General features: G+C 44.2%; 1 protein-coding gene across 3 annotated transcripts in view; it reads right to left on the bottom strand.

Annotated features, from left to right (window-relative positions):
* Positions 1-15,007, bottom strand: part of AMOTL1 (angiomotin like 1) — a 133,031-nt gene that overhangs the window by 85,562 nt on the left and 32,462 nt on the right. The window contains exon 1 of one of the 3 annotated variants that reach the window (XM_004427430.3): positions 14,128-14,380. The exons of the other annotated variants lie outside the window; for them this stretch is intronic. Within the exon in view, the coding sequence (XP_004427487.1) occupies positions 14,128-14,176 (49 nt within the window). The 5' untranslated portion in view covers positions 14,177-14,380. Of the gene's footprint in view, positions 1-14,127; positions 14,381-15,007 lie in introns of those variants that run through there. 3 annotated transcript variants of the gene reach the window in all.

Genomic DNA, 15,007 nt, shown 5'->3' with positions numbered 1-15,007 from the left:
AGTAAATAGGGATAATAACAGGACCTACTACACAGGGCTATTATGAAGATTCAATGAGACAGCGGAAAGGGCTATAAACAGTGTCTAGCACATAATATGTGCTCAGTAAATTCCAGCTTCTCTCTATGAGAATGGGGAAATGGGACAGGAACCATCGCTGCAACATTCACTTTCAAGAGAGGGTCAACCAGTGAGCTTTTTCAAAACAGCAGCAAGATGCTCAAGCCAACCAGAGATGAAGGCTTTTAGAGGCTTTTAAGTCAGACTATTTGGCTGTCTGACAACTAGACTAAAATTACATTTTCAATTTTCCAAGAACTTGGAATTAGGAAAGTCTTAAAACACACAGTTTCTCTGAAAATAAGCTTAATGCTGTGGCCCTACTCAAAAACCAAAATAAAAGAATACATAGTGTTATCCTAAGGCTCTTCAAAACTCCTAACTTGTCTGGCCACCTTGGCAAGCAAGTCAAGGGCCAGGTAGACCTGGAGAAGGTTATCAGGACTAACCTGAATCCCCTCAGCTGCCTAGGAGGCTCCATCTTCAGACAGAAGGACAATAGGGTAGTTTTTGGGAGGAGGGGGGCAGATTTGCCCTCTGTACGAAGCATTACAAATAAGAAAAAAAAAATTTCCTCTCTTTGGCACCTTTGTTCCCTAACTTTTCTTTCATTCCATCCGTAGTATAAGAAGATGGAGGTCAAGGTGTGAACTGGAAATCTCTTCTCTGCATCTACTGCAGTGAATCTATCCCTTTAACTGAGGGCAGAGGAAAAACTGACTCTTTACTACCAAAGTGGGAAAAAGCCTTGTCCTTCAGGATCATAACATATGTGGCAATTTAAAGCCTATTTTCACGCCCAGAACAGTGTGTGGCCTGGCCAGTCAGATGAAAAATAGAAGAATAAAAACAGCTCACCTCAGTTCAAGGTATACAGTATATCATTGACTAAAAGACCCATTAGAACATTTTCTCTAATATCCAGTGCAACGGATAATTGAATAATTCCTCCAAATCTAAGATTTCAAAACTGACTTATAATAATTCTCTGAAAAAAATGTCGGAATCAATGTGACCAGAACATAATGTAACATTTCTGGAAATTCTGAATCCCAGGTCTGAATCAGCACAAAGACCATCAATGTGAGCATCAATTTCACTGCTGTATTGATGAGCCTTAAGTTTTGTTTAATGGAGATTTATAGTTGATAAACAAAATTAAGACCCTGAGGGTTGTTTTTTTAAACTTTTTAAACTAAAAGAGCAAACAACAGATCATGGATTCCTAAATCCTTTTTTCTACATGATTAAATAAGGCAGACTTCGAAAACAACGATGCATAATTAGCACTAATTTTCCACTATTCTTCCCAGATTGTACAACTCACTCATATCAAAGAGAAAAGTAAAAGGTGAATGTAGACACAATCCACACTGCACCATAGAACGCATCTCATACCACCCCACCTGGTGGGTTTCCAGGGGCTCCCCTCCCTCATCTGCTGAGGGAGAAGCTACTGACTGTGACCTGGTCCTTGCCATGCACACAATTCCAGCCACCTGAGCTTCCTCCCCTTCCTCAAGAGCATCATGTTCCTTTGCAACAAATGGAATTCTTTAGGTCTAAGATCTGTACCATTCTCATCCACTTCCAGTTCTCAGACTGATTGTCACTTCCTCCAGAGAGACCAAAAATGACAGTGTATCACAAACCAAGGATTATGATTTTTAAATTATTATTTAAAATACGATTATGATTTTTTTTTAAAGGGGGAAGGCAGGAAAAAAGAAAGAAGAGAAATAAAGAAAAAGTAAAAGAAGAGCTTTGGAGTGGACAATGTTTACAATCAGTACAATACTGAGTCACTCGACCCACCAGACTCAGAAAACTCAGCTGTTAGATTTATGTGCCAGTTCTGAGCTCTCCTTGGTTGATTTCTCTAAGAGCAAGTCTTAGTGAAAAATAGTTGATGTAAAAGGTTGCTGCTGTTTTTTAAAGAGCAAAACAATCGACTGAACTGCAAATGTAAATACTTTCCATGGAAGTCTTTAAGGTTACAAATTAAGTTGTGGGCATTACAAGGCTAGATGCAGCCAATGAAAAAAAGTCTGCCAATTTGAACACGTTTAAAAAATTTGACTTCTTCAGAACTCAATCTAGAGAATATTCTATCACCTGACCTGCTTTACAGTGCTGATGACTCTGGTCTATCCTGCAGGTGCTGATCAACTTCTACCTGCCAAGTGCCCAGGGTTCTCATAGTCCCAACTCTTTAAAAAATGGAAAATGTCATCAACAAAGGGCTTTCAAGTGTATCACCCAAACCACTTGCTCATAGAGCATATAAATGAATTTTTATACTAATTCTACCATTTTGTACCTTCAGTTATTGTCTTTTAGAATCATAATCTTACCAATGGATAGAAAAGCATCCTCTTAGGAAAAAAACTGTGGTGCTTATACAAAAAAGTGAGTCACTGACAGGAAATATTTGTATTATCTATATGCCTCTCTCTCCCCACCTCCAATTCAAACATACATCATGTTAATTGATGTTTATAATGATGATCCCGAAACATCAAGAAAAAGTTACATAAGGCAAGAGGTGAAGGAGTGGGGGGAAGAGGCAAAGGGGATCAATCTGGCAGAAAAACTGCCATCAAAAATATTTACCTTTAACTCACATCTCCAGAACAATGCACTCTCTAGGTGGTCCAAATGCTGAGGATTTACTGTGTGTGCTAAATTTTTAATATTTTACCTTAATAATGATGATAACATGATGATGATGACTACAGCAGTTTAATACATGTCTGCAAATTCTTGGACACTCCTACAGAAAGGTGGGTGCACCCCTCCCCCACTTGAATTTAGGCAGGCTTTTAAGTCCATTGATCAATAAAGAATGACAGAAGTAACTCTATGCGACTTTCAGGATGAGATCATAAAAGGCGATGCAGTTTCTATCTTGTTTGCTGGAATACTTACATCTAGAGCTCTGAGCCACACGTCAGAATTCTGACTAGCCTGAGGCTGTGAGGAAGCCAAGCCACGTGGAAAGACCACTTGTAGGTCTGCAGACTTAGCCTTCAAGTCATCCCAGCCCTGGAGCCAGACATGTGAATGAAGAAGCCAATCCCAAATCATCCAGTCAATCCCCCCCAGCCTCCCTCCCACCTGAAGTCTCAGGCCCAGTGGAGCAGAAACAAGCCATCTCTACTGTGCCCTGCCTGAACTCCAGACCCACAGAATCTGTAAGCATAATTAAATGGTTGCTTGAAGCCACTAGGATTTGAGGCAACTTGTTACACCGTAACAGTAACCGGAACAATGAGGATAGCTCACACTGACTCTTTCAATGTGTCAGATACTGTTCTTAGCACTTTACATGTTTTAACTCACATAACACATGTAATCCTTATAATGATCTTTTGAGGTAGGTGTTCCTATTATCCCTATTTAACATATAAGGAAACACCTAATAGAGAGGTTACATAATTTGCCCAAAATTATAAAGCCAGAGAGTGGCACAGGTGGGATGTGTATCCAGGTGCCCAGCTCTGGAGTCTTAACCATTAAGCTCCATAGATCAACATGTGACAACTAGCCCATTAGGCCCACCTCCCACAGTCAGACAGGACCACTATAAGTCACACTTACTCAATTTAAAGAGATTTCTAGAATGAGACAGCCCCACACTTCCAGTAATTCCTTGGTTGCATCTATGACCTCTATATCCTCCCAAGCTCCCTGGCAGGGAACTCACCCATACTTCTAGAAGTCATGATAACTGTAATTTAAACCAATTTCCTCTAAATCAGTTCACAGTGAAGATAGAATACTTGAAAGGCAGTTGTAAATCATTTCTTGGCCTTCTCTTCTCAGAGTGGACTCAACCAGTTCATTTGCCTTCTGTTTTCTTTTTTTGTGTGTGTGAGGAAGATCAGCCCTGAGCTAACATCCATGCTAATCCTCCTCTTTTTCTTTTTTTTTTTTGCTGAGGAAGACCGGCTCTGAGCTAACATTTATTGCCAATCCTCCTCCTTTTTTTTCCCCCAAAGCCCCAGTAGATAGTTGTATGTCATAGTTGCACATCCTTCTAGTTGCTGTATGTGGGACGCAGCCTCAGCATGGCCGGAGAAGCGGTACGTTGGTGCGCGCCCGGGATCCGAACCGGGGCCGCCAGTAGCAGAGCACATGCACTTAACCGCTAAGCCACGGGGCCGGCCCACCTTCTGTTTTCTAACATCTTATTTCATCACATCTCTTTTAGAATATAATTCCATGGGAGCAAAGGACATATACTCCCCATTTAGTCCAGTTCTAGGCACATGACAGACCCTCAAATGGCAGAGGGAGCAACTGTATCCTTTTATTGCATCCTCGCCAAATTCTCCACCCAAGTATTGACTCGTCCAGTACAGAGTTTACTCATTCAACAGATATTAATTGAGCAGTGATTACTTCTGCACTCAAATTTTTGCCTAATTTATATTCTGTCCAAAAATATGAAATGTCATGCTCCCTAATGTTCAACATGTACCTTCCTTAAGAGAAACTGAAAATGTATCAAATAAATTCAATTAGAACATTTGTGATAGCTGCCTAAGTAAACTACTAAATTTAATACTACAAAATCTGTTCACTTTATGAGCAAGCTTAATTACACATAACCCATTTTATGTTCCTAAACTAATAAAGTGATCTTAGTCACTTAATGAATGCCATTAAAATATAAATATTTGTATTTATTTCAGGTTTTTTCCCTCCAAATTCCTGAAATTTATTTTGGAGAAAGCTGAAGGAAGAAACTTCACAATTTTAGAAAATTTTATCTCTAAACTCAGGACTAAGATAATCCATATCTCAAAGTAGACTTTTTTAGACCTCATCTTCTTAATTTGACAAATATTTTACAGGATCAAAGTTAGCTAATGTACATTTATTCACCACTTTTCATGCCACCATCACTCATTTTTGATCCAGACCAGTCACTACCACGGGAAGGTAAGTCTGACAGGATCATGTCTTTTAACAAACCCCCTGCTTATTATCTGACACCCCTAGTATCTTCCAGGTTTGTGTAAATGGTTTTGTGATGCTGTTTACATTACTTTCCCAGGTGTCTTAATTTAAGCTTATTGTGATTTCAGAAGACATTTTCTTTTACTCTTCTACATAAAGGAACATTAGACCATTTCTCTTTTCAGAAACTAGGTTGGTGTTACCACGTGTTCTGCAGTGAATTTAATGCTGTCCCCTACACACTGCGTCCACTAGTTTCCATAATTCTGAAAAAGCACATTTCCGAGTCTCTTTTTCTATTTTTCCTCCTCTTTTTTCTCCCATTCCTCAAAAAAGATCCCAGACAGGCAATCTTGTCTGCCCTTATATCTTTCAGCCTTTTCCCACATCACCAGGCTGAGCAATCAACCTAATTGCTGTGATATTTAGGGACCAGTCCCTCAGGAAACGGGGACTTACCAGAGAATTTTATGTTCTCTCCTTTCTCAAAATCTCCCAGATAAAGGGGGCTCACTCACAAGACACTTGGTTCTCAGAGCCCTTTAGAGCGTAGTTCACGTCGGGAGGGGAAAGGCCTGCCTCACACCCGCTTTCAGGGGCCACATTCCTGGGTCACACCATCCAGAGCGGCCCTTACAGCTGAGAAGCAGCAGCTGAACATGAGATGCCTCCTTCCTCCCTGGCACAGGGCCACAGGGCGTGGGCAGAGCCGCACCTCACACAGAAGCGGCAAAGTGAGCCTGGAAGACAAGACCTATCATCCCTGTCTTGCTCTGCCTATTCTGAGAAGGGTGGAGAAAGGAGGGAAAGAAGGAAGGACAGGGTAGATCAGATGAGTTGCGAGAGCACAGAAGTGGGAAGACCTGTTATGTGGCTATCACAATAGTCCAGGAGACAGGTAATGAGTGCTTGAAGTAGTTGTGTTGTAGAGACACGCCAAGGAAGGGAAAGCATGCAAGGAGTATTTTGGAGGTCAACTGCAAGGACCTGGTGACTGACTGGATGTGGGGTGAGTAAAGAAAAGAACTTTTACAGTTTACAGAACACTTTCAAAGGAGGCAACAGTTCGGATGATGCAGTGTGGAATGGTATCTGAGCAAGCCCAAACTGGCGAGATGAATGAGAGCCAGCCCCCTGCCTCTCATTGACAAGGGCTGGTTCAATAGTGGAACAGATCCAAGGTGGAGGAGTCCAGGCTGGCCTTAAAGCCTCTCTAGAAAGACCTCTTAGTGCTAAATCCACCCTAGCATTTCTGTTTGCTTCTCTCAAGGACCAGATCCCTGGGAGAATCCCATGAACTGAACCAAAGCCTCACACATTCCTAGAAACAGTAGATATCTCTTGATAACAGCCTGCTAACCCGGTAAGCTCCACTCTCAGCATAACTCAGATGCCTTGTTGGCCCACCTTCCAAATGAAATGAGTCTCCAAATACAGAAGTGGCAAAATTACGCTCAAGCTGAGAGAGCAGTCACCCTATGGTATTTTCTCCCAATCAGGTCCATACCAGACTTCCAAGGGAGAAGTGGTACATGTCACTCAAAAATGGATCCGTGTCAACAGAGAGAACAGTTTGGTGCTCACCAGGGGGAAAGGAGTTGGTGGGTGGGCACAAGGGGTGAAGGAGCACATTTACATGGTGACTGACAAATAATAATGTACAACTGGAGTCGCACAATGTTATAAACTATTATGACATCAATTAAAAAACACACACACACACACACAAAAAAGGGTCTGTGTCCCATCATATGAAACACAGTGATGTTGCCATCAGACAAACAGGGCTAGTATCTCCCTAGAACAGCACTGGCCAGCAGAACTGGCTGCGAAGATGGAAAGGGCTATTAAGTACTAGAATTGTGGCTAGTTTGACAGAGGACCTGAATTTTTAGTTTTATTTAATTTTAATTAATTTAAATAGCCATGTGGCTAGTAGTAACTGTGGGCAAAGTAGGCCTAGAACTTAAAAAAATACATGGGGGCCAGATCACATCTGTCCTAAGCTGCCAGAAAAAAAAATTTCATGGAATTATATTTCTCTACTACAAGGAAGCTGAGTCTCTTAACAGTCCAGCATCTGCTCAAGCTATTTTCCAGCTCCGAGCTCTTCTTTGGGCATTACTACAACTACACATCAATGTGCCTCCAAAATATCTGTTTGGAAGGTACTCCAAGACCTAGCCCAACCACCCATCCACTGCAGGAACCTTCTCCATGACATCCCTGCAGATTTCTATGCAATTGTTACCATGTCTCCCTGGGAGCAGTGAAACTCAGCATCAGGAGAGGCAGTCCATCCCCAAGTCCAAGGATACTGTTCCAAAGGGAAATTGAGAACCCATAAAATAATAAAATACTAATGTTGCACCATGCTTTACCTCTTATGTAGCCGTTTCACATGCACTATCTCATTTAAGCCTGACAATGACCTTAGGATATAAGTATTTAGTAAACACATTTATTTTACAGAGGCTAAGTGACTAGTCAAGGCAATATGGCTTGACTATGGTAGCCATATACTCTAACTTAGTATGTCTTCCAAGGAATGAGAGATCAAAAGACAACTGTGAGAAGGAAAAGAAGGAGTTGAGAAGAGGGAAGGCACAGAAGAGTGATTAGAGGAGAGAAATCAACCTATTTCAATCTCAATCACTAAACACAAACAGACTCAGTTCCAAAGGGTTAAGCACTTCAACCTCCATCCAATTTAAAGAGGACTATGCTCTAAAATGGCGGTTCTCAAAGTACGGTCCCTGGACCAGCAACATCAGCATCACTTGGACACTTGTTAGAAATGCAAATTCTCAGGCCCCATCTAAGACCTCCTGAAACAGAAACAGAAACTCTGGCGGTAGGGCCCATAGTCTGTGTCTAAATGAGCCCTCTCGATGGTTCTGATGCTCACCCACATTTGAGAACCACTACTCAAGAATTGTACATTTACGGCACAATCTGTTCCTGTGGGAAACAAACAGCTTAGTCATCAAGGGAAAGGAAAGGATGCTGCCAGTTGTGAAGTTTGGGGCATGTCCTTGACATCAGCCCCAGCTCGGTGCACCTTGGGTACTAAGCAGAACAGGCTCTGAACTAGCTCACAACAGCAGACACACCTCCTACCACCTCCTGTGACTGGGGCAGAGAGAAACTGCTCTTCCCTCAGAAAATCTTGATTTATAAGTGGGAAAAAGGTATATTTTATAGGCAGTACTAGATTGTGAACAGAGTATCCTAGCTTCTAATCTCATTCAATAAATAATATTTGGTACATGATACAGTGTTCCCAATGGTGAAAATTAAGCTTCTATGAGTAAGACTGGGATTCCAGTTTCTCAAAGAAAGGAGATATATGAGAATACATAGAACATTATAAAACCATTTTTCTCTCTGCTATGTTAATATTAATATTAATAATAATAATAATAATGGTAGCAGGCATTTACTGAATGCGTTCAATGTGCCCAGCACTGTGTTAAGTGCTATATATGCATTATTTCATTTCACCCTCATGTAACTCCGTGAGGTAAGAACTATTATTATCTCCATTTTATCCAGGAGGCTTCAGCAGGTCAAATTCCTTGAGGTTACACAGCAAGGAGAAGGCAGGACCAGGAAGTAAACCAGGTCTATCTGTTCCTAAACTATCCAAAGTACTATCTCCTCTTATATTTTAGCACATATTCTAACTTTAATCTATTCAACCCTATTCATGCTCTTTATGTTACTGAGTTTTAAGTACTGTACTTTCATTTTTTTAATGCTATTATGCCACATGCTGTTCAAAAAAAGTCCTCAACCATTCAGTTTACCCCAAGTCCTTCAGCACGTGCTCAAAAACCAGAGTAATCCACATTGAAGAATTCATGGCAATAAAGATATCCAAAAACTGGATCAAAGGCAAGAACCAATTTTATTCCCACCACGTTCAGGCAACATGCCCAGGGAAGCCCCCCCGACCACATGGATCAAAGCGAGCCCTCTCTGCTCAGTGCCCCCATAGCACTCGTCTCCATTATGGTACTTAATACATGAGAATGTCCACACACAATCCACTAATTGGTGAGCTCCTGAGAGTAGGAACTATGCCTGATTCCTCTGTGTGCTTCCAGAGCACTAAATACATAATAAACACCTAACAGATGGTTTACAAAATAGATAGCAAGACATACACATTCTTAAGAAGGTAAACATGAACTATAATTTGAATATAAAATGTAAAACTATGAAACTTTTAAAAGAAAACAGGAGAAAATCTTTGAGATATAGGCCTAGGCAAAATGTTCTTAGATGTTACACCAAAAGCACAATCCATAAAATGAAAAAAATAATCAATAAATTGGACTTAATCAAAATTAAAAACTTTTGTCCTGTAAAAGATGCTATTAAAAGGATGAAAAAACAAACTATATACCTAAAAAAATATGTGGAAGCCTCATATCTGACGAAGCACTCCTATCTAAAACATATAAAGAACTCTCAATGCTCAACAGTAAAAAAAAAAAAAATAACAATCCAGTTAGAACATGAGAAAAAGACATAAGCAGACCATCAGAGAGGATATACAGATGGCAAATAAGCACATGAAAAAGACATTCAACATCATTAGCCATTAGGGAATGCAAATTAAAACCACGATGAGACTAGAACACTTATTGAGACAGCTAAAATAATAAACAAATGCTGGTGAGGAGGCAGAGGAACTGGATCTCTCATACACTGCTGGTGGGAATGTAAAATAGTCCAGGCACTCTGGAAGTTTGGCAGTTTCTTAAAAAAGTAAACATGCACTTACCATACAAAATCCAGCAATCATACTCCTGGGCATTTATCCCAGAGAAATGAAAACTTATGTCCACACAAAAACCTGTACACAAAAACCTGTACCTGTTCATAGCAACTTTAACTGTAAGAGTCAAAAACTGGAAATAACCCAAATGTCCTTCAAAAGGTGAATGGTTAAACATACTGTGGTACATCCATACCATGGAATACTACTCAGCAACAAAAAGGAATGAACTATTGATAATGCAACATCTTGGGTAGATCTCATGGGTACTATGCTGAGTGAATAAGCCAATCTCAAAAGGCCATACACATGATTTTACTTATGTAACATTCCCAAAATTATAGAGATGGAAAACAGATTAGTGGTTACCAGGGTTTAGAGATGGGGCAGGAGGAGGGGAGGGTCGATGTGGCTATAAAGGAGTGGTACAAGGGAGATCCCCAAGGCGATAAACTAGTTCTGTATCTTGATTGTCATGGTGGCTACAAGAATCTACACACGTGAGAAAACTGCACAGAAGTACATACACACAAACACAAATGTGTGCATATAAAACTGGTGAAATCTGAATGTACTCTGTGGATTGTACCAATGTCAATCTCCTGGTTCTGCTATTGTACTGTGGTTATATAAGATGTTAACAATGGGGGAAACTGGGTGAAGAGTACACAGGACCTCTCTACTATTTTGCCACTTATAAAACTATAATCGTTTCAAGATAAAAAGTTAAAAAAAAAAAAAGCGAACTACTGGCGTTTTACTTAAAAACAAAACAAACAAACAAAAGAGAGGTGTACATACCCGCTCCTGGCCAGTGAGGTCTCAAACACAGATTTACACACACACTGTAGGACCACGTGACTTTATTTTTTTAAAAGTTAAATCCAGTTCTCCAGAGTCTTAACAGGGAAATATTTCCTAACGCCTTAGAACTACTCTCCCATCCCCCTCATAAAAGGAAAACAAAGTGCCTGATGTGTCAGCCCCTTTGGGATTCCAGGAGCCTGTCCGAAGTGCCTGGAATGGATGTACCCTAAGGTTTCACAAGGACAGAGGCCAAGGGCCTTACAAGTTAGAGGAGAAGTCGGCGTGGTGCCAACACACAAGCCCAGGCGTGGCTTCCTTCCAGCAAAAGTAGTGTACTGACCTACCCACAATGGCCAAGATTTAAATTTTGCCTTTCCTCCAAGACAAAACAAAGTCAAACCAACAAAATAAAATTCTTTTAAAAAATCGCTAAGCAAACAAACAAAACCCTCAACAACCTCAGACTCTTTCCAACCAACCTTATAATCAAATATGTCCTCTTACTTGACCTCCAAGTTACCCGTTGCTTTTCAAGTATTCTATTGCCTAGTGAATTCTGGGACATAAGAACCTACCAAAATTAATGAAAAACTAGGAGGAGAAAAATTATTCAAAACACTAGAGAATTTCCCGACCTGAACTTCCATATGCATTTAAAACGCAGACAGCCACATTGGGGGGGAGGGTCGAAAGCTACTTTGGGAGAGTTTTGCATATATATCAGAACTACTAACAGGTCTTACAAAGTTACTTCCTTTTAATTTATTGGTCTGGAAAATCTTTCAGACTTTTACAGTTTTCACTAGCAATTCCCATGTTTCATAAGTCATTAATTTTTTTTAAAGCCTTACGGTATACAGTACTTTATCGTTTTCAAAGCCCTTTCACAAATTACTATGAACAAACACAGCCCTGGTACCTAAGGGCTGTACTTTTCAACAGAACTCTCACCAGCCAGAGGGCCATCTAATTTCAATTAGTTCGGCCATGATTGCCCCAGGCCCTGGGTCCACACTTCTCCACAGGAGTAGACATCAAAAAGGGCTGAGCTCTATCCACAGAAGCCTACAGACTAACTGGCCAAGGGCAGACACTCTCAAGTCTAATCAGCAGAGTGCCTTCCCATAAAATCACTCTCATTTCTGCATTCATGTGCTTTTCTTAATGACAGCACTTTAAAATTTCATTTAAACTGAAAGCCTCCCATTAGCTTCCATGAAAAGATGTATTTTTAAATGCTTTGATCTCCACATGCCCTTCGGTACATTAGTATTCTTCACCCTCCACCAGGCACACAGAACCTAAAAGACCAAGACTTCTGTGCATTTTAAAAAGAAGGGGGAGACAGGGGAGTAATAATAAGCGCAGTACCTTCTCCTCCTCCTAACCACTTGCAGAGTTTGCAAGTTTACTTATTAATCTTAAAAAACGTATCTCACAAAAACAAAGGTATACCCATCCAAAAACTAAACATCCTCCTCCACCATACCCCTCCTCTCACACACCCCATCAGGAAGAGTAAGGGTCTCTAAAGCCTTCTCCCCTCCTACTCCTTTTCATTCTGGTCAAACCAGTGGTTTCCAACCCTCTACTCTCCTGCAAAACAGTTCAAAGTGTATTTAAGTATTGTTTCCACATAACTCCAGTAAAGAGCGTTCATAGTAGGAGCACTATAATGCTCACAGCAATATGATGGGAAATAAATTTCACATTGCTCTAGATTCTTCAAGAACGTGCCATCTACAGACACCTCTCTAGAGATTAGGGAATCGTTAACCTGGGTCTGACGTCCACAGGGAGCCGCCAGGGTCCAGGAGTATTGGGCAGCCAGGAGTGGTGGGCAGCCAGGGGAAATCTTAGTCACTTTGGCAGGGACCCACAAACCAGTTTTGGAAGCAAAGAGCCATGAGTGTTCAACATTTCAAGTCCTGACTTTTCACTTCCCGAAAAGGAAGGAAATTTTTTGGAATAGTAGCTATTAATATCCCTCTATTCTGGTTTTACTTGCTTATGGCAAGTAACGTTATCGTTTGGGGGTAGTCAAATGCATTTCTGAGCATCATAAATGGCTCTCGTGATCCCCTACCTCCACCACCAAGGACTTCATTAGCAAGCAGTACAAAAACTCCATTCTCATAATATGCCTCGGAAGAAGATAATGGGCAACCATGTCCGCACTGTATCAGGACAGAGCAAGGGAGCTGAGGGTCCACGGGCGCAAAAGGTTGGGTCCAAACCGCAAAGCCTCCGGAGGCCGTAAGATCAGAGCTCCCGTCTACTGAAGCCCCAGTCCAGGAGATCCACATGCTAGCCAAGCATTTTCCAAAGCATCTGCCACTTGGAGACGGTAAACCAACACTGAAGCCAAAAAAGCAAAAACCTTCCAACAAAAATGGAAAGGGAAAGTCTTCCCTGCCACCAATCAAGATACTAGAGAGCAGGGCGTGGCGAGGCGCGGGAGCTGCGGGCAGGGAGCCGAGATTCTCGGCATGGGCTCCTACGGGGGGAAACTTGGAAACGGCGCTGCGAGCTCAGTCCAGGCGGCGGAGGCCCTCGAGGTGGGTGCGCGCCGGGACTCCTCCGTTCCGCCGCCGGGTCCTCCAGCCCGGCGCCTACCGGGCACGTTCGGCCCCTACCCCAGCGCAGGGCCCCGGCTCCGCTCGGCTGTCAACGGCCGACGTGCCAATCTCCCTCCTGCCACAAATGTCACATTCCAATGAAAACCAGTTCCACTTGGAAAGTTTAATTTTCGCTCCCCTGCAGCCAGATTCTTTTATAGGCAGTACTAGCAGCAAGGGAGAGCTAGATCTAACTCCTTAGATTCTGTCAAAGAAACTTGTCTGGGGAGAACAAAGCAGCAGCAGCTAACGCGATCCGAGCCTGGGGGTCCCGGGCGCGACCCCTTCGCCGCCCCCACCCGCCAGAGCCGAGACTCCCCCGCGGACAGGAAGCGTCCGTCCCGGAGCGCCGCAGCCCGTCGGGCGGGCCGGTGTGCGCGCCTTTGTCTCGCGCGGAGGGAAGCGGCCACCCGCCACCCCCTTCCGCTCCCTCCCTCCGCAGCCGGAGACCCGCGCGCGGGCGCGTCTTGGAGAGCGCAGCCATATGGCAGCGCCCCCCCGGAAAGGCCAGCCCCCGCATCGGGGACGCACCCGCACCCCTGGGCCCCGGGCCCGGAGGGCCGACACAACTTCCCAGCCTTAGATGGGGCAAGGGGCAGCGCGGCGCTGTGAGCCGGCCCGCCGGCACCGGGGGCCTGCAGGGTGGCGCGAGAACGGAGTTCTGCTTTTTTTTTTTTTAACAATCTGGGTAAGAGAGAGCAAGATTCCAGTGGCGGGCACTCCTGGTCCCCGGCGCCGAACTGGCTGCCCAAGTCGCTCCGGAGCCGGGCCGATCTCAGCCCCCGGCCCCCTGCCCCGCGCAGCAGGAGGCGGGGGAGCACCGGACGGCTGGGTCCTTCTCGTGGGAGACTCGCAGGCGCCCTCCCTGCACCCCGAGCAGGGAGTGGTTACCTTTCACAGCAGGCTCACAAGTTCCGCGGCGCAACTTTGCCCTCCACATGAGGCGATCATGGCTAGTTCAGTGCCGCGGCTGGGGGAGGCGGCCGCCGGGCAGCGCGCTGGGCATGGCGTGGGGCAGCGCGGGGAAGCGGCGCCCGACAATCAGCCCCATTCACACAGGAAGGAGAGAAATGCCAGGGCTTCACCTCCAGCCCCAAAGCCGACAACGCCGCTGGGTCCTAGAGCGTCCCGCGCGCTCCCGCCGCCGCCCGCGCTCCCCGCTCCCGCGCGCCGGTCGGGGAGGGTCGTCCGGGCTCGTCACTGTAACCCTACACTCCACCCCGCCCGGCGCCCGGCCGCTGGGCCCTAGAGCCCGTCTCCAGCCGCCCGCCACCCCTCCCCGGGCACGCGAGATTGCCTGCCGAAATTGCCCCGAGCTCAAGCTGACGTGTCTCCCCGCGAGTTAGGAGGGCGACAGCCTCCCTTGTTTTGTCCCCTGCCGCAGTTTAATTAATGTCAGACTCACCAGTTCTCCTTCCTTCGACTTTCTCTTCCTTCCCACCAGGCCAGCTCTGGCAGAAGTCAGTTTCCCCATCTGCCCTCCAAGTCCAGCTTAGGTTCTGCTGAGGATTTATTCTTCTTAAGTGAAATTTCCAGACGACAAGTGGCCACACTTTTCTCTTTGCATTCCCCAGGCCCCAGTGCGTCTATCACACACACACTGGGGTTGGGCGACAAGCTGCTACCATGTGCTCCGTTGACAAGCAGAAGAGCCCAAACAGATCTTAACGCCTTAGATAGTAAATGTGTTGGCAGAACTGTCCATCCTGTGGCCACAAACCCCCAGGCCGTTATCTGCCCGAGTGGAGGCAAAGAAAATGACTCTGGAAAA

The sequence above is a fragment of the Ceratotherium simum genome, chromosome 7 (assembly GCF_057802395.1).
Source record: "Ceratotherium simum simum isolate JZ-2026a chromosome 7, ASM5780239v1, whole genome shotgun sequence".
Taxonomy (NCBI): Eukaryota; Metazoa; Chordata; class Mammalia; order Perissodactyla; family Rhinocerotidae; genus Ceratotherium; species Ceratotherium simum.
Note: the sequence above shows the minus strand (reverse complement) of the source record. Positions and strands in the feature narration are given on the sequence as shown.